We start from the raw sequence: 27,842 nt of genomic DNA, 5'->3' as shown, positions 1-27,842 counted from the left end.
CCAAGGACATCCCCAGTTACAGCCAACTGTTGGAAGTGGTGCAAAACTTTGGGTACTTTTACCCACATAAATTGGCAGTGTCCCATCATGCAGGAATATTGGACAAGACCCTTGGCAGTGTCGCTTCCACAACATCATATCCTCCTCACACACCTACAGATTATCAGTGATACCACACATCCTCATTGCAGTCAAATGGTTAATGTGCAGACATTGGAAAACAAATCAACCTCCATCGATCACAGAATGGCTGGAATAGCTTAATTGATATCACCTAATGAAAGAATTACCACACAATTATAGAAACTTCAATTTTTTCATACCTACACAGGCTGGCTTGAATTCAAACTATCATCCACGCACGCAGCAAACACATCCTTCTGTAAAAATTGCTTGAAAATAACTATGGACTAATGCTTCACTACCACACTGGCTGCCCTCACACAAAGAGATAGAGACACAAACCTATGTCTCATTATATGACCGTTGAGTTAGGGTTACTAAAAATGGTTCTAAATCCTAAACATTTTATACCATTTCTTTCCATGCTGTCAATCAAAGCCAGTGGCAAGGGTTTGGGGGGGCGGGGCCGAGTTCCGCAGGCTTCATCTATAGATGCAGACAGTGAGGCTCGGGATCAAGTCCACACGAGTGCCCACATAGAAAGCGGTTTTCTATGGGGGAACTCGACGGAGGGGAGGAGCTGGGAATGTCGGTGTGGGGCCCCAGAAAAGGGAGGTTTGGGGCCGCTCTGTGCAATTTCTTTGCACAGAGCAGGTAAATATACACCTGTTTATTTTAAATGGCTTACATGCATGTTGAGTATGAGGTGGTATGTATGCTACTCCCCCTCTTACCCTCCCTTATGTACCACAACATGTTTCCCCCTGCCAAGTGTTATATACTTTACTGTCTTTATTCTTTGCATAATTTCTTTTAATTTTCCAAACAGGTAATCTCTACTTCACTAGCTGCAGACTGCCCTCCTGGAGAATATAAGATTAATGATTTATGCTGTCCAATGTGTCACATAGGTAAGTGAGATGTAAAATTCCATGTTCACAACCGCTTTATCTTCAGAATTTACAGTTGTCCTCACAATCATGAGTTCTTCATTTTTACTCAACAACTAAAGTTTAACCACTTAAGCTCTGGAAGGTTTTACCCCCTTCATGACCAGGCCATTTTTGCTATTCTTGCTCCTTTAAAGCGGAGTTCCGGCCCCAAAATCGACATAGTCGATTTTGGGCCATCCGCTTGCTTCTAGGTCACCTGAAAAGGAAATGGATAATTACGATTTTTTTTTTTTTTTTTACTTACCTTGTAATTGCAGAAAAATATACTCACCTTTCTTTCACCTCCTCACTTGGCGGCCGCGGCCTGCGCCATCACTTCCACTTTGCAATGATTCCTGGGAACTGAACGTCATCGCTCCCAGGAATCAATGCGCCTGCACCGGCCCCGACGTCAGTTCCGGTGCAGGCGCGTCATACCTTGCTAAACAGCTTCTGGGCATGCCCAGAAGCTGTGCAGGGATGACGCTGCAGCCCCGGAAGTGACGGCGGGGCCGGCGCAGTGCATCGTGGGACCGAAGAGCACGGAAGAGGACGCAGAAGAGGATCGCGCTGGCTTCAACTGCCCACACCTGAGATGGCAGTGCTGGAGAAGAAATTTTCAAGGTAAGTATTTCTTCTAAAAGGTAAGTGCGAACCGGGACAGATCAGAGGCTAGCCATTGTGGAATGCACTAGCCCTGACTGTCCCGGGCGGATTTTCATTGAAATTTTTTTTGGTGGCCGGAACTCCGCTTTAACTGGCAATTGCATCCTCATGCAACACTGTACTCAAATAACATTTATATCAATTTTTTTCACACAAATACAGCTTTCTTTTGGTGGTATTTGATCATGGCAGGTTTTTTATTTATTTTTTTTTTTTCAATCAATACACTTTTATTTGAATTTAAAAAAAAACATACATGAGAACAAGGATACATCAACGTGATGTAGAAGACAGTTTTTTTTATTTTTTTGCTATATATTTAAAAAACATATCCAATAAAATCAAATTTCTTCATAAATTTAGGCCAAAATGTACCCTGCTACATGTCTTTGGTAAAAAAAAATCCCAATAAGTGTGCATTAGTTGGTAGTTTGCGTTAAACTTATAGCGTCTACAATCTATGCTATATATAAATATTTAAAAGTTTGAAATTGATCAGTCCTGATGTACTGACTGCCTATCTCCTTACTTAATGCCCTTAAAAGGACAGGACAGTATAAATTTCCCAAAATTAACTTTTTGGAAAGTAGACAGTCTGAGGCATTTAGTAAGAGACATTGCCAATTTGTTGAAGTTGCAGTTTTTTGTCACAATTTTTTGGAAAATAAAGAAATAAATATATATATATAGATTATATATATATATATATATATATATATATATATATATATATATATATATATATATATACACAATGCATTGCAAAAGTATTCGCCCCCCTTGAACTTTTCGACCTTTTGCCACATTTCAGGCTTCAAACATAAAGATATAAAACTGTATTTTTTTTTGAAGAATCAACAAGTGGGACACAATCATGAAGTGGAACGGAATTTATTGGATATTTCAAACTTTTTTAACAAATAAAAAAACTGAAAAATTGGGCGTGCAAAATTATTCAACCCCCTTAATTTAATACTTTGTAGCGCCACCTTTTGCTGCGATTACAGCTGTAAGTCGCTGTCTCTATCAGTTTTGCACATCGAGAGACTGAAATTTTTGCCCATTCCTCCTTGCAAAACAGCTCGAGCTCAGTGAGGTTGGATGGAGAGCGTTTGTGAACAGCAGTTTTCAGTTCTTTCCACAGATTCTCGATTGGATTCAGGTCTGGACTTTGACTTGCCCATTTTAACACCTGGATATGTTTATTTGTGAACCATTCCATTGTAGATTTTGCTTTATGTTTTGGATCATTGGAAGACAAATCTCTGTCCCAGTCTCAGGTCTTTTGCAGACTCCATCAGGTTTTCTTGCAGAATGGTCCTGTATTTGGCTCCATCCATCTTCCCATCAATTTTAACCATCTTCCCTGTCCCTGCAGGCCCAAACCATGATGCTGCCACCACCATGTTTGACAGTGGGGATTGTGTGTTCAGGCTGATGAGCTGTGTTTTGCATTGTTGCCAAAAAGTTTGATTTTGGTTTCATCTGACCAGAGCACTTTCTTCTACATGTTTGGTGAGTCACCCAGCTGGCTTGTGGCAAACTTTAAACGACACTTTTTATGGATATCTTTAAGAAATGGCTTTCTTCTTGCCACTCTTCCATAAAAGCCAGATTTGTGCAGTATACGACTGATTGTTGTCCTATGGACAGAGTCTCCCACCTCAGCTGTAGATCTCTGCAGTTCATCCAGAGTGATCATGGGCCTCTTGGCTGCATCTCTGATCAGTCTTCTCCTTGTATGAGCTGGAAGTTTAGAGGGACGGCCAGGTCTTCGTAGATTTGCAGTGGTCTGATACTCTTTCCATTTCAATATTATCGCTTGCACAGTGCTCCTTGGGATGTTTAACGCTTGGGAAATCTTTTTGTATCCAAATCCCGCTTTAAACTTCTCCACAACAGTATCTCGGACCTGCCTGGTGTATTCCTTGTTCTTCATGATGCTCTCTGCGCTTTAAACGGACCTCTGAGACTATCACAGTGCAGGTGCATTTATACGGAGACTTGATTACACACAGGTGGATTCTATTTATCATCATTAGTCATTTAGGTCAACATTGGATCATTCAGAGATCCTCACTGAACTTCTGGAGAGAGTTTGCTGCACTGAAAGTAAAGGGGCTGAATAATTTTGCACACCCAATTTTTCAGTTTTTTATTTGTTAACAAAGTTTGAAATATCCAAAAAATGTCGTTCCACTTCATGATTGTGTCCCACTTGTTGTTGATTCTTCAAAAAAATGACAGTTTTATATCTTTACGTTTGAAGCCTGAAATGTGGCAAAAGGTCAAAAAGTTCAAGGGGGCCGAATACTTTCGCAATGCACTGTGTGTGTGTGTGTGTGTGTGTGTGTGTATATATATATATATATATACATATTTTTTTTTTTTTTTTACTTACTGTCACCAGTGCAGTACAGCACAGCATTATCATATGACTGGTGTGGTGGTGATCAGGGATACTGACTAGTAAAAAAAAAAATTACATTTTGTTAAATTCAATTTATTAAACATTTTTTAATCATTTTTTTTCTACTATGTGATGTGATAGCCGTGAGCCAATTACAGCATCATTCTGCAGGAAACACAGCTGTTATGAATGAAATTAATTCATAGCAGCTTTGTTGATACTGTGATCATGTGATCGCATAGCAATTTCATGATCACCCAGTCGCTAAAGGTAGCTGGGTACTGGGGTCCGCAATCCGCAGGAGTGCCATTCTGCGCACCCCTCAACCAAGAACCAACTGGATGACATACATGTACGTCATCCACCCTGCTCGTGCCGGCCAGCCGCCCGCAATAAATGTGGTTAATAATGACTGCTTAGAAACATAGGCTCATATATGACCATCCAATAAACCAATTATTATTATACAGGATTTATATAGCGCCAACAGTTTGCGCAGCGCTTAACAAAATTAAGGCAGACATTACAGTTACAATACAATTTGGAACAAAAGGAATCAGAGGACCCTGCTCCTTAGAGCTTACAATCTAAAGGGGAGGGTCAATTGATACAAAAGGCAATAGCTGTGGGGATGAGCTGATGGAATAAGTGAAACAGTGTTATTAGTTAGTAGCCGGGTAGGCTACCTTGTTTCCCCCTAAAAAAACACACAGAGGCTGAATAAGTTTGAAATAGGGCAAGGTCACAGCTTTATTAAAGAGGAGTTTCAGCTATCTGTGGTAAAAATAAAGTCAGCAGCTACAAAAATTGTAGCTGTTGACTTTCAAATAACAGCCACTCGCCTGTCCCACGATCCAGCGGTGAGCTCACCCCAGGCAGACTCACCTGCTGTCTTCGGTCCCTGATGTCGGCATCTTCACTATGGGCACCTGGCTGTGACAGCTTACGGCTTCACAGCCGGGTGCCCACTGGGCATGCTCTAGTTGCGCTGCGCATCGTGAACGGTGAATGTAGTCTGCAGTCTAAGACTGCAGGGGGAGGGAGGAAGGAGAGTGGGAAGTGGTATCTGTCAAAATCGGGTACCTGCATTCCCCCCCTCCTCAAAAGTGCTAATTGTTTAAGAGGAGCGGTGAACAAGTCCTTAAAGCGGAACTTCCCCTTTTGGGTGCAGCTCCACTTTAAACTCTCCAAAAGTTGGCCAGTAATGAAATCTCTATGGTGTTTGGTCCCTGAGTGAAATTAAAGTGGCCAGCGTTGCAGTGTACCCACTATAGATGCTATATGCTGTTCCTCTAGTATTCCGTTGTGGTCAATCAAGCCCTATGGCTTAACTCACAGACTGCATATACCTCTTCTAAGTCTAATTGACTGCTGTTCAAGTTGGATTCAGTGATATCTAGAATGGGGATTAATCCTTTATATTAAGTCACCACAGCCCAGAGGATAGGCAAAAGGCCAGTTGGTGAGAGGATAGACCTGAGAAGAGCTGTAGTAGAGAATGAAAGAACACATAAATGTCTTTCTTTGTTTGCCTAATTCCAAGTCTGCTCTTCCCTAGGAGCAGCAAAGTTCTTCTTCATCCCAACTTGCCCAGTAGGTGTCGGATTGCAGAAATTTTATGCACATTTGGGCAGAGTTGGTTCAGGATTCGTGGGTCCTGTGCAATAAGGAGGTCATTGGAATTTTATTTCCTCTTCTCCAACTCATCCAGCTCTGGTGGAAGCCGCTGTACTCACTATGGAAAGTAAGTACAGCGATCTCCCCCCGCTGAGCTATTGTGTACTGACAGGGGGACGGCCCTCCCGCCAGAACACTCCGATCAGCGCTTTCCACCATTGGCTAATAGTGCTGATCAGGAGTCGGTCGGCTGCTGGTTTTCCAGCGTGCTTGTCTGACAGAACAGAATGACATACATACGTTCTGAATGTCAGACTTTTTTTGAATCGGCAAATGTCTCCTGACATTCGTCCCGTGTGTACCCGGCTTTAGAGCAGTCAAAGCTTTAAGTAAATGTTACCAAATCTTATTTCAAGAATGAGCCATTTGTCTACAAAAGATGTCAAGGATTATATTATCCATTGTTCTTAGTCGAAAAGCAGACTTAGGCATTAGGCAGAAGGAAGGATCAAGATCCAAAACTTCATACGGAGTGATTGCGGTCAATCACTCAAGCCATCAGATAAGGCAGCTGTAGGTTGTCTCTAGATCTAACAGATGTGTATAAAAAAAATTTTGTACACCCATGCTTCTTCAAATATCTTCACTGGGCTGTTTGAGAGTTTCACTTCAAGTTCATTCAAAAACCTTTGGCCTTTCCACATACCCAAGACATTTTCCAGAACATTACTTCCAGTAGTGGCCATCTTGCATGAGTTAGGAGTCGGACTATAGGTGTTCCTTATTTGGACAACAGCCTGCTGGTGACCTAACATCCTCCAGGTCCTGGCAAAATTCAGATTCAGCCTCTGTTTAAATTTGAAGGGGTAATCAACTGGGGAAGGCCAACTAATCCCATTACAATAGTGATAGTCCTGGAAACTGCCCTGGAAACTCAGGAGAATACTGTAGAGTTGCCCTCAGAGCAGTAGACAGTATTAGTATCTCACTTGGGACAAGCCATATCCCATCTGTTTGCATCTCATGGTCTCAAAATGGTAGAGAAGTAGTCTGCATTAATCCATGCAGTCTGTTAGACTTACTGGAAGGTTACGAACTTTATAATCAGGTTTTCTAAAGTAACAGAACATTTGCTTCCTGCACCAGAAAGAGTGACAACACATATGAGACAAGTCCCATTTGGTGGTGGCTAAAGCCAGTTAAACTTTTCAGCTTTCATATGCTACCTGGCATATCAATGGTCACAATCTATTCACGTTGTTGTGTATTCACCTCAGTGACCTTCAAGGTCAATGACATATGCCAATGGAGAACAACGAATCAGAGTTGCAGTGACTCCCAGGCATTGAAGTTGTTTTGGCAACACAGCCTAGGGAGCCTCAGTTATGCTTCAAACAGACAGCAAATTGTAATATCTTATCTTTGCTGTGAAGAAGGAATGCAAGAATGCAAGATTATTCATTGTATGTCAGAGGTATCTACCATTCAGATTTGCCAACAGTAGAACCTGTTTAGTCTCATTTCATCGTTCTTTGTGTTCTGGCTTCCCAGAACTTCCTGTCAGACACACAAGATACAAAGCCTTGGATGACAGGGGTTGGTTTTTAAGAATAAAAATAACTTTCTAATCATGAATGGCAGTGATTCCTGCAAGAATGGGCTCCCTAGAAGTGGATCCAAAAACAGGTACAATAGTGGGGATCTGGCGCTCCAAATGGTATTTGTCTCTCAAACAAGCAGAAGCTGGGTAGGGGTAGTGAGAGTCTACTACTCCAAACAGCAGAAGAATAAAACCATCTTATCTTAATTGATATAATTTGGATCTGACATTACATGAAGCTTATCCAGGCATTCCCTGAAGTTGTTTCGAAGTTGCCCCAAAGTTGCTGGAAATTGCCTGGCAAAGTCGTGCCGGCTTTCAGGTCACCGCAGTGTGAACCGCCTCTCTTCTGTTTTATACTCTGTAGCTCCTAAAGTGCAGGTTATTTTGTTTTATTTTTACAGTAAACTTTATACTGTACTTTGTATTGCTGCAATGATTTTTATATGACTAAATGGTTGTGAAATGAATCATCTAAGTTTCCAGTATTTCTTTTGGGGAAATTCCATTGGATATACAAGTGCTTTGGATTACAAGCACATTTCCGGAACTAATTATGCTAGCAATCCAAGGTTTTACTGTATACAAAAAGTGCCAGAGATGGCCTGGTCTTAACCACTTCCAGACCGCCCACCGCAGTTTTATGTTGGTACTTTGACGTTAAACCCCAGTGTTATGGCCACAGATAGCTGCCATAACCCCTGTATTTTCTTACATGGCCGGTGATCCTTTTTTTGCTTAAAAGTGGTCCCAGTGGCAGATTTGCAGCGGGATCACTTTTATGGACGGCAGGATATATGCCGCCCCCCCCCCCCCCCCCCCCTCCCTGTCGTTTTTTCCACCTATCGGAGCTATCAGTATCAGGGAAAATGATCTGCAGTCCCAGGCAGGAAGTAAAGTGAGGGCAAGATGGCCCCCACTTGACTCTATGACCTTGGAGGACCAGAGCCACATCATAAGTGGCTTCCGCCCAAAAGCCTTAAAGAGCCCATTTTTTTTTTCTTGCTGAAAAATGAATTTTTTTTTTTTTTGCTTTTAAGGGTAGATGTGAGATCTAAGGTCTTTTTGACCTAGGATCTCAAGTCGCGCACATATATGTAAACGGTGTTCAAACCACACATGTGAGGTATGGCCGTGATCGTTAGAGAGAGAGAGCAATAATTCTAGCTCTAATCCTTCTCTGTAACTCTAAACTGGTAACCTGTAGAAATGTTTAAATCGTCGCCTATGGAGATTTTCAAGTACCAATGTTTGTCGCCATTCCACGAGCGTGCAAAATTTTGAAGTAGAACATGTTAGGTATTAATTTACTCGGCTTAACATTCTCTTTCACATTGTAGAAAAGAATTGGGCTAACTTTACTGTTTTCTTATTTTTTAATTAAAAATGTGTATTGTTTCCAAAAAAATTGCGTTTGTAAGATAAAATATGGTGTGACATAAAGTATTGCAACGATCTCCATTTTTTTTTCTCTATGGTCTCTGCTAAAAAAAAAAAAAATATATATATATATAAATAATCTAAGTAGGTTTTCTAGAAAAAAATACTGATTTTAACTTGTAAACAACAAGTGTCAGAAATAGGCCTGTTCCTTAGGTGGTTAAACAGTACAAATAGCACTGAGCTGGGTCTTCATGTTTGAATACAGTAATAGAAAACTGGGTCTTAAATTGATGGATAAACACCGAAGGGTTAAACATTGACACCTTTAAATTTAGTATTATTTGCAATGTTGATTACTAGCAAAGTCAAATGTTTCTGTTGCTTACAAAATGTGATACTGGCCGGATATGCAGTCAGTAACGGCATTTGCCTTTCTTTCCTCCTAGGTACAGTTGTGAAAACTCATTGCACTTCGATATCTAGCAGTAATGTGTGCATACCTTGCGTCCAAGGAACATACATGGACCATCCCAATGGAGTCACTAAATGTTTAAAATGTACAGAGTGTGATACTGGCAAGTGATACTTTTTTTCTAAACCTTTGTGTCTCTTTGGTGTATTTTTTTTGTATGTTTAGCTTTAGGGTCCATGTACACGGGACGTTGTTAAAAGTCCCTTTGAATGCTGGAATTTTTAGGACGTTTGAAACGTCCGTTCGGTCGCGTTTGTACCCGCGTTTAGCGGGCGTTTGCGGGCGTTTGCGGGCGTTTGCGTTTAGAACCGTTCCTAAAGGTCAAAAAAATTATTCCCCTTTAAAATGGAAAAACGCGAACGCCAAACGCGGGTCATCGCGTTCGGACGCGTTCGGTCGCGTTCGGTCGCGTTTTTGCGTTTGAAACGCCGGGAAACACACGTTCGAACGCAATTAATTGCTTTCTAAAAAAAGTCCCTGAACGCAACTGCCCGCAAACGACCGCAAACGACCTGGTGTACATGGACAGATAAGATAAAATGTAGATGGGTTCAGGGGCTTCTAAAAAAAACGCCCAACTGCTCCTAAACGGCCATTTCCAGCGTCCCGTGTACATGGAGCCTTAAAAGGATGACAAAATCTCACTTTCAACCAGCTTATTACTAGGTGGCAAATGATTGTATAACAGTTTTGCACTTATTTTATTTATTATAGACTACTTGCAGGCATCTCCAAACTATGGCCCTCCAGCTGTTGCGAACTACAAGTCCCATGAGGCATTGTAAAACTCTGACATTCACAGACATGACTAGCCATGATGGGAATTGTAGTTCCTGAACAACTGGAGGGCCATAGTTTGGAGACCTATGGATTACTGAATACTTTTTAACCACTTTGGCTCTGGAAGGTCTTACCCATTTCATGACCAGGCTGTTTTTTGTTATTCAGCACTATGCTACTTTAACTGAAAAATTGTACCGTAATGCAACACTGTACCCAAACAAACAATTTGACACTAAGGTGTCCGTTTATGAAACTGTGATTTTATTTCTCATTTCACTTCTCGGCAGTTCTCCGAGGAAAATTATCACATCTGGCACCCTATTTAGGAAGCAGAGAACTTCACTTCTCACAGGGTGAACAGAGGAGAAGTGTTTCCTCGAACGGCCGAGATCTGTGTACAAGTGAATGGGCCACCTGTAATCTCGTGAGACAAAGCGAGATTACAGTGCGAGAAAATCACTGGTGCCCGTTTTGTGTGTATGTGTATGTATGTATATATATATATGTATATATATATATATATATATATATATATATATATATATACAGTATATATATACATAAATATGGCAGGGAGACATGTTTACTGTGTTAGGGGGTCTGATCGAGGAAGAAGGATGTCGATAATCTTCCTTCTTCCCCCTCAGTTCTCCCCCGATTTGGTCTTCTCTCCCCGATTCACCACCTCCAGGTTGGTGAATCTGGGAGTGTGAATCCTGGCACAGATCGCCAGTGAAGTGCGGAGATCGCAGCTTCATAACCTGGCTGTTTCTGTGTCAGTCAATGACAGATTCTCCTTGTGCGGAGATGATCAGTGAAGAACATGTTCTCTCCCGATCATCTCTGTTTCATAAACCAATAATGATTCGAGATGAGCTGGAATCATCAGGATCACTGCTCATCTCAGTTTCATAAACGGACACCTATCAGACGCCGGGTGGGAACTGACTAATACAGTGATCAGTGCTAATAATATACACAATTACTGTACTAATGATACTGGCTGGGAAGGGGGTTACATCTTGGGCGAACAAAGGGTTAGATGTGTGCCTAACAATGTGTAATGTGAGCCATATGTGTTGCTTTTACTATATTTTTTTAAATTACTATAAATTACTTTTTACTTTATTTCTTATAAGAAACATAAGAGATATACGAAACAGAGAAATTGTTCCCTCTGTACAGAGCCTTATGTCAATTGTCAACCCAGGGCTCTGGGCATTGGTATGGGCAGCCTATTGCATTAGGGTGTGCACCCCAAAGCTCAAACACACATACCTTTCTCTACAGCCCCAACTGCACGGGACAGTGAATGAATGGGAAGTGCTCTGTGATGAGTGGCTTCCTGTTCATTCACAAACAGAAGCATAGTAAACACTTACTTAGTAAGTAAAACACTTTACTATGCTTCAGGTATGAATAAACACAGCGAGTGAGTGTGTTCACTATTTTCATTTAGAAAAGGAAAGTGCCAGTAAATGACATATTGACAAGCCCCTTCACCTGCACTCTTGCCTGAATCATCACCTGCAGCAGCTGGGGGGAGAGGGGAGGAGGGAAGCCAGCAGCACTACAGGGGGTGCAACACAGGGGTAAACCTGGGCATTAGGGGAAATCGGCCCTGCACAGAGTGATTAGGATTTGCAAAGGCACACTTGGCACACCCCCTGCGCACGCCTATGGGCTATCCTTGGACACAGCTGATCAGCAGGTCCCGGCCATTAATCAATGGCCGGGACCTGTTGGCAGACTCCTGCTGTGTTTTCCTAAACCTGCAATGTACCAGTACGCTGCTTTGCAGGCAGGCAGTCTGCAAGTGGGGAGAATACTTGATGGTTCCTTTGTGTGAAGAAGAAAAAAAAACTTTAGCTCTGCCTACTGTGCACTTTCACCCCCTTCCTGCCCAGGCCAATTTTCAGCTTTCAGCGCTGTTGCACTTTAAATGACAATTGCGCAGTCATTTTTTTTTTTTAGACAGATAGAACTTTTTTTGGTGGTATTAATCACCATCAGGGGTTTTACTTTTTTGCTAAGCAAACGGAAAAGGCCGAAAACATTTTTTAAATATTTTTTCTTAATTTCTGTTAGAAAATTTTGTAATTTTTCTTCTTTACTTATGTGCACTGATGAGGAGGCACTAAAAAGGTGGGAATTATGGGCAATAATAGGCGGCACTGATGGGCTGCACTGATGGGCACCAATTATCAGTGTAAATTTGCCTGTTAGAATTGCCAGTTACCAGCTCTCGATTCCTCACATTGTGAGGAAAGGACTGCCGATAACCAGCAATTCTGTTTACAATGTGATCAGCTGTGATTGGACACAGCTGATCACCTGGTAAAGAGATGCGCTGATTGGCACTTTACCTCGATCTGTGATCAGCTGTGTTGGAAGAGATGACATCAATAGACGCCCTCCCAGAACTAGCCGACTGCGCGGTCGGCAATCAGCTGCCCGGCACCCAGAACTGCATGCCTGGGGTGTTGGGCAATAGGAATAGGAAAGACTGTTTTCTTCTGACACCACAAGGACTATTAGGGCAGCCTATATGGCTACCCTATGGACTATTTATTAGTTTCTTATGCTATTTGCTTGCGCCACCGTGTGTATATACTTTTTATTTCAATAGGAATTCCTGGGAATGAGCTGACAAAAGCCCAGGCGCCAGGACACAATTTCTAGTCGCCAATGGATTTGTCGGGCCCTAATATAAACACATTTTTATTTAGGTAAATATACATTTGAATGTTTTATAGTCTTACACCCCGACAGCAGACGGAGCTTTTGGCACCATTTTCTCTTTGCCTCTGGTTGAAAAAAAAAAACAGTTGTTTACACAGATCAGTACTGTACAGCTTTGGTAGGTGAAATTTACACAAATTAATGATTCAGCGGGGGTACTCATCTAAGCAGCACCATATCCACTTGTAAGTGGGCAGTCAAAGGGTGGTTAAAAATCAATCAACTGCCTGTTTTTACTGCCCCTTGGCCACCCATGTGAAAGGAGCCTAACACCTATGATGGAATATTCTAAGAATAGGCTAGTGTAACTGTGACAGGGTGGTTCCACAATTTTCACACCTCCCACTCTGCTCTTGGACAATATCTTTTGTTGTTTCATGGAAATTTGATGAAGGTGTTATTGCTACCTGTTTGGATGTAATTGCAGGGGCATTTTCCTGACACTCATTGGAGCTAAAGAAGTGGCTTGGATGAGCTACAAAAGATCCTCAGCATTACAGCACAAGACCAGCTGAATGTGACTAACTACTAATACAGTAGATATACCATGACCTAGATAAATGATAACCTTCCCTGACAAACTAATAAAAAGGGTTTTAACCCTTTTCTACTCTATCCAAAAGACATTTTCCACTCTATCCAAAACAAATGCTGAATATTTGGCTGTAAAGAAAAAAATTAAACAAAAAATACCTGGAAACCTGAAGAAGGAGGCCATGGTCTTCTGAAACGCGTTGCCATGCCAACCTTAGCATCAGATACCAGCTGGCACTGCTCGAGGATCACTTGGATGTGTATCTGCATCGAGTCTCTCGGTGATTGGAGGATCCTCGTTGCGTGTGGGCGGCCTAAACTGAGAATTTTGGCAGCTTACCCTGGATCCAGCCTGGAGCCCTACACATGGGAGAGCCACTACAGTTTCACATAGACTCGCTTGTTCTCTGAACACAATGTGAGTGTTTAATGTTACTTTATCTTTTAATTCTAAACAATAAACGGTGTTGCACTAGGAGTCGGTGCGCTCTGTCTTTTCTATTTATGTTTTGGCTGTAAAGAATAAGTTCACCTTTTATAACATGTTACACCCGTGTTCAGAGTGTAACATGTAACATGCTACTGTTGCAGCAGCCCTCAGACCCACCCACTGTCGCCACGTCATTCATTCACAGAGTTCTGTGAATGGGAGAACTACAAGTACCCACAGCCTTTGCGGCTGATGGCTTGTAGTTCTCAGTGAATTTCTAGGGCGATGTGGAGCGCTCTGGTAGTTCATTGATGCTTCCTGTAATTGTGTTATGAGGTATGAGGTACAAGCAGACAACTTACACTGACAGTCTGAAGGAACCTGAGATTGCACCAGTGATCTGTTGATCGCGGGTACAATGCTTTGCAGGCTCCCGGCGAAAAAAATTATAAATGCACATTTATTTTACCTGCAAAAAGGTGTGCACCAATTTATTTTTTTTACAAAAGTGAACATATCTTTTAACTGTGCTACAAATATGAGTGGTGCTTTAGGCCAGTGGTCCTCAACCCTGGCCTACAGGGCCCACTAAAAGGCCAGATTTGCAAGATAACTGAAATACATCCCAGGTGATATCATTTGCTGCTCAGTGATTGCAGTACTCTAGTCTGCATCTCCCCAAGGTAATACTTAAAATCTGGCCTGTTAGTGGGCCCTGAGGACCAGGGTTGAGGACCACTGCTTTAGGCCACATGTTAAAGAAAGGTTCCTTGGTTTGCTGTGTGTACAACAATTCAAACATTCAGGGCTCCATATTTTAATCTGTCCTGTGCTGATCAAGCACATACACTGTAAATAAAAACATCATAGATTTGACTGCTACAATCTATTACTAAAAACATTTTTTTTTTTTAACAAAACAAAGAAAAAAAGACAATTTGATCAATTAGATTGGATGTTCCTTCAGATTAAATGGTTTCTTTTCTTTTCATCTGTTGATTCAACCACCCATTTTGTGCGGTTGATTTCTGATATATAGAGTTCTTTCCTAGAAATGTTCTTCTCTTTAGTATCCATACCTTCTTTACAGAAAAAGTTACCTGAAAACTAGTATATTGAAGAAGCAGGTTGCTATCCAAAAAAAAGTGGGCAGTTCAGTGGTACCAGAATCATTATTGAATTTGGAAACATTTATTTGTAAGAATTAGCTGATATACAATGTAAAAGATGGTATTTTTACTAGACGCAATCATTTTTTTTAAAAAGATATCTAGCTGGGTGCAGAAAGGATTTATATCTTTTTTGCATTACATTTATAGATATACAGTATCTGAAAGCCATATGCAATGCACATGCGTTTAAAGTGATACTAAAGTCTCGTTTTTTTGTGTTTCAAAATAAGAAACATGTTATAAGTAAAGGTAAAATCCGCGCTAAGGTTATCAAAGGATTAAAAAGGAGGATGTGTGTACAGATCGACTGCAGCCTACCCAAGACTATAGTCCAAGGACTATATAAAAAATGGTATATAAAAAATTCGGATATTGGCGCTGCCAATCTGTTAAGTGCAAACAGCTAAATAGGTAAGTGTAAAAGCTTGTAGTGTGATATTACACAAAATAATGGTATATAAATAAATTAATAATGAATAAATAAATAAATAGGTGTACAGTTTCAATTAATATAAAATCAACAATAAATATAGTGCAATAAGAGTGAATAGCCAACAAGAGGCGTGAGGAAGGTGCAAAGTGCGTATCAAAAACAAATAAAAACTAGATAAAAATAAATGCAATGTGCAATCTGCATCTGATAAAATATAATGCAAATGTATGACCAGCAGGAGGCGTAACGAAGTGAAAAATGAAAAAAGAAGACGTCTGATGACGAAACGTGTACAGCGCCGTCACATCACTTCCGGTTCCGGTATCCTGGTGGAATGCATTGCGTTCCAGGACGCCATTATCGCTCTGAACTGACTTTTTAAATTGACCGGACCTCACTTACGGACCGCCGGACCCCATACCACTAGGAGAAGACCCCACTAAACCCGTTCTCCTTTGGGACATCTGGGATCACCATTGGCTGTCCATTACACCTCCCCCTACACAGAAGGGAACTAAGAAGCCAGAGGAAAGAATACCCATCTATATTCAAAATACCCGCTCTATACCCCTGTGTGGGGTGGGTCTATCTGGTTAGTAGGTCTTTTTACTAGGGGGTCACCCCGCCCCTCGCCAGTCACCCACCTTGGGGTCACCATAAGGTTATTTTCACTTTTTTCGGTATACCTACCAAGATATGGACTAATTTCTTCTTCTTTTTCTTTTTCCCAATTATTGGCTTATTGGACTGTATCTCCAGCCATACACTTCTAACTAACTTTTGTGTGCACCATTTTGCACCATTTGGTGTGTCACTCACCCACCTTATCTTTAATAGCATACTCTTATGCTCAATTTTCATTTTATCTTTCAGTGCTACCATTTTGTACTGCACACTAATAGTTCACATCTTATTTCACTATTGCACTTTCTTTATTAACTCAGGACTCATTCCACCATTTATTTATTTATTTATTGAGACGCATTTTTCACTTCGTTACGCCTCCTGCTGGTCATACATTTGCATTATATTTTATCAGATGCAGATTGCGCATTGAATTTATTTTTATCTAGTTTTTATTTGTTTTTGATACGCACTTTGCACCTTCCTCACGCCTCTTGTTGGCTATTCACTCTTATTGCACTATATTTATTGTTGATTGTATATTAACTGAAACTGTACACCTATTTATTTATTTATTCATTATTAATTTATTTATATACCATTATTTTGTGTAATATCACACTACAAGCTTTTACACTTACCTATTTAGCTATTTGCACTTAACAGATTGGCAGCGCCAATATCCCAATTTTTTATATACCAAGAAACATGTTATACTTACCTGCCCTGAGCAGTGGTTTTGCACAGAGCAGCCCAGATTCTCAGGTCCCACGCAGGTGCTCCTGGCTCCTCCCTCCTGTCGAGTGCCCACACAGCAAGCAGCTTGCTATGGGGCATGCGACCCCCGAGCTGCAGCTCCTTGTATCCAGTTAGACATAGAGCCTTTAGACTCTCTCTCCTGATTGGTTCACTGACGTTGATTGACAGCCAATTGCACTCCGCTGCTGTCTCAGCTAATCAGGAGGGGAAGTTCCTGGCAGCTGAGTCCCTCCTGCAACATGGCTGAATATAGATGGGGGCTTATATCCTAATGTATTAAGATTAAAAAAAACCTTCTGCCTTTACAACCACTTTAACCGGTTGCCGACTGCCTGCCGCCTTTCTACTGCAGCAGTGCGGCCCACCTGTGCAAACCGATGTAGATCCCACCCCCACTTGGCAGTGAAGAAGCCGATGCACAGGGCAGGTGGCTCCGATTGCCGCCTGTCATCTGCGATCGTTCCCCGCTAACAGACAAGAACGACAAAAAATTACAGTTTTATATCTTTATGTTTGAAGCCTGAAATGTGGCAAAAGGTCGCAAAGTTCAAGGGGGCTGAATACTTTCGCAAGGCACTGTATAAGTAATAAAATGCCGCTGCGCCCTTCCCGCGCCACCACGCCCCCCCGCTCTAATTTAAAACAAATAGAGGATGATCAAATTAAATGGAAACAGTATACACAGGTTTACTTCTTCTGAGTGATAATAAAGGAACACTCTAACCACCATGAACACTTCAGTGATTTGACGTGGTCATGGTGGTAGGAGTCAGAAACACTGCACATGCTCTCCTCCCCTCCCTCCTCTCTGAGGCAGCCTCTGCCTACTGTTAGTTGGCAGCTGCTGTGGCCGTGCCCCCGACCTGACTTCCTTCCTCCCCAGCAACAAAAAAAAATTGTCAGGGGGCACTGGGCCGCATTGCCTGAGGTTCCGGGCCGCAGGTTGGACATGCCTGCCATAGTTAGTAGACGCAATAACTTTTGCTTTTTTCTTTTTTACTTTTGATTTTTTTTTTACCAAAAATATGTAGCAGAAAACAAATTGGCCTAAAATGTTAAAAATGTGCCCTGATTACATTCCTCTGTGTCCCCGACGGCTGATCGTCTCTGCTCCTTCCTCACACTGCAGTCTCCGTGTGAGGAAGGAGCGCTGGCGATGAGAGATGATCTCATATGTTTACATATGAGATCATCTCTCATTGCATGGGCTGATCACGTGGTAAATGGCCGCTGTGATTGGCCATTTACCACGATCTGTGATTGGCTGTGTCCAAGGGACACGGCCGACACAGATTTTCCCCGATGCACGCTCGCCTGTTTAAAGACAGCCTCCCGGAAATTCGAGTCCGCGCTGCAGCCGTACTTCGGCTATAGCGCGGACAGGAAGTAGTTAAAGACTTCAGGAGGTTCTAAAGATTGTTCAAGTTGAGGAAGAAGCAAAATTTAGCAATAGTGTGTCCCTTTAAATGCAGAACTTGGTTTGTGGAACTTGTGGCTTCTTTGGATAGAGTAGGCCTGAGGAAATATACATGTACCGCTACCCCCTAGAGGGCCACTGGATTTTGGGTCCCCCTATTCCTGCACAGCCAGGCAACACGCATTTTTCCAACTTGCATCTAGACACAGATGTGATGGTCTGTGTCTGGCACAGTAATCACTGATATCAGCAGGATTTGTTACAGGACAGTCTTTAGCCCCAGTCACTATCAGACATTTGTAATCCACACAGATGTGATGTCCCGCCGTAGTTTCTACAGGCAACGGCATGGAAGACAGCATAGTTCTCATTGAGATGAAAAGGATGCAAAATAGAACAGTTATTAGCCCCAGCCACTGTTGGGCAAGTGGGGGGTACTTGTAATCCACATCTACAGGTGGCCTACAGTAGTTGCAATGGGCAATAGCAGCATTAGATTTTTGAGCAGCGTAACACAGTTTATTAAGCACAAACAGGCAGCACACAAAAAAATCTTTTCTCCTAGCTGCTTGACAAACTTTACAGTCCTTCACTTGGTAGCTGTCGCTATTGGCAATGGCTGTGCAGGTTGCTATAGGAGACTCCTCCTGATAACGGCCCTCTATATGTAACGTTACCCCCTAGAGGGCCGCTGTATTTTGTGTCTCCCTACTCCTGAACACCCAGGCAACATGCATTTTCCGACTTTCAGACACAGAAAACTAGTCTTTTGGGCTTAATGGTCATAGTGATAAAATTTTACCTCTGCGCTACCACTGTGCAAAAGAATAATTAAGGTGCTAAAAGAAATGCAATTCATTTGTATGTGAATAATCAAAATACTAACCAGTCAAGTTGCCGTAGACACCCACTGTGTTCCCACAAGTACTAATGATGTGTATATAAAATTGGTGTCTGGCAAATTCAGTAGTGAATCAATAACATAATAGATAAACTCAAAATAATCCGTAATTAGTAAATAACAAATATTCAAAATATAATCACAAAAGATGCATATTATTGATCAATTCATGGTAAAGTGCACATGTGTTTAAGTGCATAATAGTTCATATCCAGGGGTGATTTAGCGTGCTCTGTTTAACTTTCTTCTGTGATATCAACTTCTGTGTGACAACATAAAAAATTAATTGTGCTTCCACCCGATGTGACACCTTTTTTTATTCTCACCTTAGTGGGTAATCAAATGCGCTTTTGGTTACACTTCAAAACCGTCCTCCATCGATGTTAGGTCATTCCTGGTCCTATTTGGTTTGTTTTGGTAAACTATGGTAAATTGGTAATGGTCCCTTTAGGGCTCCCTCCCCCCTGCTTGTCCATATGCTAGGGTTAAACAAAGTGACCAGCCATTGTGTAGTATTGTAAATAACATCCCGGGCCCGGAGGGATGTTAGGAGATCATATTTTGCTGAGTATTTGATATACCAAAGGCTATTTTATTATTACTTTGTTGTAAGAGCAGAGATGTATAGTAACTACTAAGTAGAACTACTTCACTACTGTACTTAAGTACCGAAATGCGGTATCTGTACTTTCCTAGAGTAGAATTTTTTTCTCCTACTTCCACTTTTACTTCACTACATTTTTTCGATGATTTCAATACTTCTACTCCGATATTTCTTTTTTGTGCTGCATAGTTACTCGTTACTATTATAAAAATTACCACTGCCAGAACAGTAGATGGCAGGTTTCATGAAGCTCAAAACATGTGTATTATCAGCGCATACGAAAATAAAAGCTACTGTATGTATAAATAAAAGCTGCATTTGAAATCATAAAAAACAATATGATGTTCAAACTTTTCACTTCTTTCTCTAATAACTACATAACACAGTACTTGTACTTTTACTTTCAGTACTTGAGTAGCAAATTTTTTTTAAAAACTACTTGCAATACTTAAGTACAAAAAACGTTGAATACTTTAGGACTTCTACTCAAGTCACTTTTTGATCGAGCACTTGTACTTTTACTCAAGTATGGGTTTCGAGTACTTTATACAACTCTGTGTAAGAGTTATTCCTTTATTAAAAAAAAAAAAAATTATTTACAACACTACACACTAAATCACCTCTGGATACAAACTATTATGTACTTTATCACATGTGCGCTTTACCATGAACTGATCAATGATATGCACCTTTTGTGATTCTATTTTGAATATCTACTAATTACAGATTATTTTGAGATAATCTATTGTATTATTGATTCACTACTGAGTTTGCGCAACAACAATTTTATATACAAAGTCCTTGGACTTGTTTTTATGTTTTATTGAGGAAATATAACTTGGATAGGCATGAGGGGTTATGGGATGCCCAAACTAAGTTCAGCAACAACCTGGAGGACAACTTCTCTATGTAAAATTTACAGCAAAAAAATAATCCTAGACTGTACTTCCTCCAGTATAATGTCAGTCCTTAATGGATCAGTGGAAAATATCTTCTGGCAGGAGCTCTATGTAGTAAAAATAGCAAAGTCCCAAACTTTATGCAGGAGCATTATGCCCCTTGGTGAAATAAAGCAAAGACTCAACTGTATGTAGCTCTGTGTCCCCTTAGTAGAAATAGCAGAATCCCAACTGTATGTAGGAGCTCTTTGTCCCCTTAGTGGAAAATAGCAATGTCTCAACTGTATGTAGGAGCTCTATGTCTCCTTAGTGGAAAATAGCAATGTCTCAACTGTATGTAGGAGCTCTATGTCTCCTTAGTGAAAAATACCAGCCCACCTGGCTGTCACGAAAGATGTCCCACAGCAAGGGATTTAGGTTAGATGTGACATTGTCCCATTAAAGCATGCTAAGTATTGCATTTAGCAGCCTTCTCCCTTATCAGCCCTGCGGTTGATCAGGTAGAGGTACTCATACTGTCCCTTGAATCCTGCTGCTTGCATAGACTGCTGTTCAGGCCTCTTGCTGGACTGATCATTGCTTAGCAGGGTGTCTCCTGGATGAGACGGTAGGTTAGTGGAGATCCCTCTGCAGCTTCTCTTCCCCTCTCCTCAGTTCCAGCCTGGCGGCAGATCCCCCCAGCCCTGGGTTCCCCTCACAGGCCTCACAACTCCAGCCTCAACACTCCATCTTCCACCTGACAACAACCACCCTGCTGGCCAGGCTCATCTAGATTTGTGAGCCCTTTCAATCACCTTCCCAGGGCTCCTCAGTCCAGGAATTGGTTGGATTCTAATAATAATGCAGATCACTGCCTCCTCATCTTCGCCCACTAGCTTCTAGAACTTTCTGGTTGCTTCTGGAACCAGGGGAAGGCACCAGAAGCCTGACCTGGAGAGCCTTCCAGCCTGACCTACATCTGAACCTACAGCAGTTACCCAGACTCACTTACATAAGCTACAGTAAGTCAGCTACATTTTCCTATCAACTTTGTACATCAGAGGGCGCTACATACATTTACAGTTCCTGCCTAATCAGGCAAACAGAAAGTATTAGGAATGATGTCCTGTGTGCAATACTTCAATGGGTGCCTAGTGTAGATAGACCGCAATACTGATTGGGCTACAGAGTCTTTGTCTCCAGGTGGCAGTCTGTGTTGCAGGAACCCTGAACTTGAGTAACTGGCAACAACAACAAGTAAGCTAGTAGCATGTGATGGTGTGGTAAGGGTTAGGAACCCTCTCACCCAGTCCTTCACTGTAGCAGAGCAAAGCAATTGCCTTGTTGCTCGTGGGGGGCTTTTTCGCTGTCCTCCTGTGGATGTAGTGGTGCTTCTGGCAATGACCCGATCTGTCTGCCTGCGGGATTGACTATCCTGTTTCTCAGTACAATAAACAATCTTAAAAATCCCCTTCTCTGCTCTCTAGTCCAATCCGATCTGTAGTCCTCTGGATTAGCACTCCAATCTCTCAGACATCCTACCTCCCTTTCAGTCTATCCCTCTCTTCCCCCAAGGGTTCCCAGGCTTTCCTTTTTATAAGCTCCTGCCCTTTGCTCGCTCACTTTGGATCTGTAGTTCAATTCCAATTTATCTAAATGAAGAATTCCTGCCTGCAGTATACAAGTTCCAACATTCTTAGCATTGCTATACTAATTCCTGTGCCAGCTAAACCATAGAGCACTGTCATCTTGTGGCCATTTAACAACCTGCAAGTAGTAAGAATGCAGTGTGTTACACAACGTATAGGAGCACATAATCATCCCTGGAAGCAGACTGTTTGCATCCAGGGATGATCATCTGCCTCAGTTCTCTGGAAATTGCTGGCTGTGTCATTAAATGCAAATAGCAACAGAGAGCTGCAACTCCTGTCAGCCTGTCATGGCTTTGTAAAGACTTACCACCGCCAGTTGTCCAGAACCACAAGTGATTCCAGTTGCAAGAATGTACAAATTCTTGCTACAAGAATCCACAGCTGGACCAAACCAACCCATGAGAATGAGGCTTTAGGGTCCATTCAAGCAAAAATTTTATGGCAATGCCTGGTAATGCAGATTAAAAGCATTGGTGCACTGTGGTGCTATTCATTAATAATGGCACCCCAATGCACTTCCACAATGGACCAATGCGCTTCATAACACGGTATACCCTTCACTGCAAAAAATGCAACTTGCACTATTTTTTGTGCATTGCAGCTCATTTTTTATGAAAGGATTGCCTAACATTGTGCATGACAATGTGCCTCAATTCACAAAAATGCTTGCAATGCAGTATGGTGTGCACAGTCACTGACATGTGAGAGATCCAGACTTGAAAGGCCAGTTCTCTTTGACTGCACACTTCAGACTTTACCAATCCATATCTAAATGCAAAATAATGTAATTCCAGTATTCCAAATTTCCCATTCCAGCAATGGGCACACATTTGCCAGCATAGTAATATTTCTCCATGTGGTTTAGTGATGCTTTAATAAATGTAGTTTTAAGTAATTACATTAAAAATACAATTTTTTTTCTCTCCAGGAGGTGGGCTGTTGGAAATAAAAGAATGTACATATACTTCAAATGCAGTTTGTGCTTGCAAACCTGGATATTACTGTTCCGGTGATAAAGGTTCATGTGATTTATGCCAACCACATAGTGTCTGTGCTGTTGGCCAGTACATCAAAGTACAGGGTAAGAATATAGTTTTTGTCAATACTAATTTAAATTTGTGCTGCAACATAACTCTTTCATATCCAGAGGCAGTCTAAACCTTGACCAGAACAAATTCTTGTGTGTGCCCGTTTCCCCCCAATAACTTGTGATGTGCATAATACACTTTTTTTCAGTACATATCAAGCTTTTGATAAGACCTGAACTCTGGAAGCAATGGCCATAAAAATCAAGCAAAGGAAAACACACTAGTTAGCAGTGCTTCCTGTGGTCTGCCTGCAGCTGATTATTTCCCCATTACTGACTTAAGCCCTTTACACACGTACCGATCGTCGGCCGAACGATCAGCCGTCTTTTGTCCAGGGCTGTCGTGTCTGTTGAAAACTGCAAAAGACTGCACACGAATTTTGTCGGCCAACAACAGCCGACTGCAGAAGTGATGTCATGTGATGGTTAACTTTCCTTGTCTTTTTTCTTTTCTGAGCATGCCCAGTCTTGCAAATCTGCTGTCTGTCGGCCAAAATCTGTACTGACTGGCGAACAATCGGCCGTTCTGGTGTTGGCCAACAAAAATTTTAATGCTTGCACGACAGATTCTGTTCGGCCGAAAATGCACTGTCGGCTGTCGGAAGCATCATACTAACAAGCCTACAATCGGCTGATCGGTCGTCGGCCGAATATTTACGGCCGACAATCGGTACGTGTGTACGGGGCATTATTCGGTACTAGGGCATGTACAAGAGAAGTGTGGGGTTCTGGATAAGGATCAGCACAGATTTGGCCTGGACTTGTGATGAAGCAGTCATTCCTGCCTACTGCTATCCAATCAACTGCCGCCAGAGCATCCTCTGCCCCACAGCTACACCTTACAAAGCGGCAGAGATGCTCCTGACATCGTTGACCTAATATGACCACGTGGCCATATTAGGTTATGATGTCAAGAGCATCCCTCTTTCTTTGTGTGCATGCAGTTGCACAGCGAGGAATGCTTTGGCAGCATTTGATTGGGCACCAGTGGGTGGAAGTGACAGCTTCCTTTCGGATTGGTCTAAACCCAAGTTCGGTGCAAATCCATGCCCTGGATCATTTACTGAAGTAAATATGCAAATTTGATCCTAGGTCTAGTTTAGGATAAAGTTTCCTTCCAGGTGGCTCTCCATAAAAAATATGACACATGCATTGAGTAAACTGAAGGAAAGTACCAAACACAATATGTAAAATCCATAAGTTGTTTTTATTAAAAGTCACATTCAAATAATGCCAACTTGTTTTGGGGGTCCAACAGGTTCCCCTTCATTTGGCCTTGGTAAATGCTGGACAAAAGAAGCATACAGTGGACTGATAAAAAGGATCTGCTCCAAAAGCTGGTTTAGGCTTCTAGTTACTACATATCATTCCTCTTCTTCTTCTGTTTTAAATTGAAGAGAAACAATGAAAAGAAATTTAGTTGAAAGTGAAACGGAAGGATTCTGGGAACATCTAGGGACTTTCCATTGGGTTTTTTATTTTTTATTTTTTTATCAAACAGGTTCTTTATTGGACTGACAAAACATAAGAAGAAAACAAGCAGTTATTCATAATCTACATCTAGATTACAAAGAGAATGATTCACCTGTATACCCCTGTATAACCACAGGTGAAAAAAACAAGTACAGATACATGTTGGTGACAGTCATTCATAATCTACACATTATAGATTACAAACATCCCAGATGTCGACATACAGAAAAAAAAATAAAAATTACATCGCATTAGGCCAAATTAAATACCCACATCCTGTACTGTGTTATTCAATAGATCTATCCTGGACTAGACGGGTCTATCTGGACATTGCACAATCCTCATCTGACCAAGTTCCTGCAGGCTAAACTTTCCATAGGGTTAATCAGCTGTTTTTTTTTCTTCATTAAAATGAGTGTTAGAAGGCTTCCAAGAAAATATGGAAGGAACAGACTTGTATAAAGTACTCGAAATTTCTACTTGAGTAAAAGTACAAGTGCTCGATCAAAAAATTACTTGAGTAGAAGTGGAAGTGCTCGCAGAAAAAGTTACTTAAGTAGAAGTACTAAAGTATTCAACATTTTTTATACTTAAGTATTGCAAGTAGTTTTTTCAAAAAATTTGCTACTTAAGTACTAAAAGTAAAAAGTACCAGTAGTTTTGAAAAAAAAATTCTACTCAAGTACTGAAAGTAGAAGTACAAGTACTGTGTTATGTAGTTATTAAAGAAATAAGTCAAAAGTTTGAACATCATATTGTTTTTTATTATTTCAAATGATTTATTCAAATGATTAACCTGTGTTTGTTAGTAGTTTCTTGATGCACTTTAAGCGCTGTAGCACCATTTATTTGTTTGTTTCATATTTTCTTTCTATTGGAAAGATTTGGTATAGCAGCTTTTATTATACACAGCCTTTATTTTCGTATGCGCTGATTTACAAATGACATTATACACATTTTTTTGAGCTTTATGCAACCTGCCATCTACTGTTCTGGCAGTGGTAATTTTTTTAAAAGTAACGAGTAACTATGCAGCACAAAAAAAAAATACTTGAGTAGAAGTATCGAAATCATCGAAAAAATGTAGTGAAGTAAAAGTAGAAGTAGGAGAAAAAAATTCTACTCTAGGAAAGTACAGATACCGCATTTCGGTACTTAAGTACAGTACTTAAGTAGTTCTACTTCGTTACTATACATCTCTGGGAAGGAAGAGCTATAAGGACTAATATGATAGCATTTTTTGTGCCCCTGACATAGTTCTGCCACGTCTGCTCTCCTATCTGGCAGCTTTTATTGAAAATGAATATGGCCACAAAGCAGGATGGGAGGGCAAAATGAATCACTTCATGATCATTACATGCCTTTTTTAAGTCCTTATACACATACATGTGCGGTGAGAAACCTTAATGTTAAAGCAGAGAACTAGATATACACACATGAATTCCTAGTATTCAGGCCTTGCTTATAAAAAGAAAAAAGTGTTGCGCTGTCATCAAAAATGTGCTTATAACCTCATATGGATAAAACTAATAAACAATTAATCATAAAATGCATAGAGTGCCTAAAGAGAATGGTAAATTCATCCAATTTATATTAATGTAGTTAGAATCCATAAAGTTGGTGCTATCATGCAGAAAACAAAAAAGTGCCCAATCCAGAGAAATGAAAAAATTAATATAAAGTCCCAAATAAAATCAGTTGTTGAAAATGGTGTCCAACACATGCACTTTCTATTTTTCTAGTGCTGCCGGTGATCACTCAATTGTGCTCTACTCCAAAATGAGTAAATAAGCCTCTTACCAGATAATAAGACCTAGTTAGGGTGTGACCTCGCTTATTGTCCACACCCCTTACTGTGGGTCTGGAATAGATCTCCCTTCAAAAAGGCCCATAAAGTATTTAATCACTTGGAAACGGTCTCCAGATCACTCCACCAAATATTACTCACACAGGATGATATGAAGCATAGTAATATAAAAAGAAGGAAGAAATGCTCATTGCGCAACATCCTCCAATAAAAATAATTTATCAAAAAGACATCTACTCACATGCCTGATAGAAAAAAACAGGTATTCAATACAGATGATTGTCCAGTGCCCCCGTGGGCATGTTGATGTCATCCATCCGACGTACGTTTCATCGTATGGGACATCATCACTGGAGCAATGGGGATACCAGTGCTCACAGATGGCAAGAATAAATAGCTTCCTCTAAATGCAAGCCTTTGTTTTCAAAGGGGGGAGTTTTTCTTGGTTAAAGTTGACTAGTATGGGGTTTTCTCCATTAGGTTGGGATGCTACACATATTAAATAAGGATGTAAAAGGAATGGCTTGCATTTTTTTTTTTTTGATTGTACAGTCAGAATGCGTAGTGTTTGGACATCTTTATACAAATACATAGGAGGAAGTGGATGGAAACACTTAGCTGTCAACCCTGTTCACATCTTCAACTCGCTGTCCAATACGCATTTTTTGCGGGGCATTTTGGAGCATTTTCACTCATCACACATATGGAAGCCCATTCACTTGAATGGGCTGCCCTACGTACAACAATTGCCCCAAAGAAGTTCCAGAACTTTTTTAAGAGCGGAGTGGGGTACAATTTTTACCGTGCTTTTGCAGCGTATTTTTGAAATGCGCGGCAAAGCATGCCTTTTTTGTGCGGTTTGCTATGCGTTCAGAACACACAGATGTGATTGGAGCCTCATTGTTCTTGTCTAAACACACCAATTTCACTTTCAGACCTCATTCACACTTAGTGGGAGAGCACATTTTGTGGCTTGTTTTTCCTGTGACACGCATAGTGCAGCCCGTTGATTTCAATAGGCTTCCCTACACATGGCAAAGAAGCTCATGGGACATTTTGGCATGTTGTGGGTTGCATGTTTTTTACTGTGTGTTTTGCTGCCTCTGCCGCTCATTTTTTCATGTGGCAAAGTGTGTGTTTGCTTCTGTGTTTGGTGTGTCGTTACCGATAATTGGGACTGAAAGCGCAACTAGTTAATTTTAGGTGTCTAAAGGTGGCCATACACTATACAATCCAATTTTACAATCTCTGAATGATCTCCTTTAGACCAAAACTATATAATAGGAGGACACACCTATCTATCCAAACACTCTGTATTCAATCGGGCAGGCCTTTGCACTACA

General features: G+C 41.1%; 1 protein-coding gene across 1 annotated transcript in view; it reads left to right on the top strand.

Moving 5' to 3' along the window:
* The window catches only part of TNFRSF14 (TNF receptor superfamily member 14), a gene marked incomplete at its 3' end in the record, with an annotated part of 86,223 nt that overhangs the window by 39,348 nt on the left and 19,033 nt on the right, over positions 1 to 27,842 (top strand). Inside the window, exons 2-4 of the mRNA XM_082274655.1 lie at positions 953 to 1,034; positions 9,178 to 9,306; positions 23,061 to 23,213. Coding sequence (XP_082130781.1) covers positions 953 to 1,034; positions 9,178 to 9,306; positions 23,061 to 23,213 — 364 coding nt within the window. The remainder of the gene's footprint in view (positions 1 to 952; positions 1,035 to 9,177; positions 9,307 to 23,060; positions 23,214 to 27,842) is intronic.

This window comes from Pelophylax lessonae (genome assembly GCF_965119305.1).
Source record: "Pelophylax lessonae genome assembly, chromosome: 12".
NCBI lineage: Eukaryota > Metazoa > Chordata > Amphibia > Anura > Ranidae > Pelophylax > Pelophylax lessonae.
This window is presented reverse-complemented; position numbering and strand designations above follow the sequence as displayed.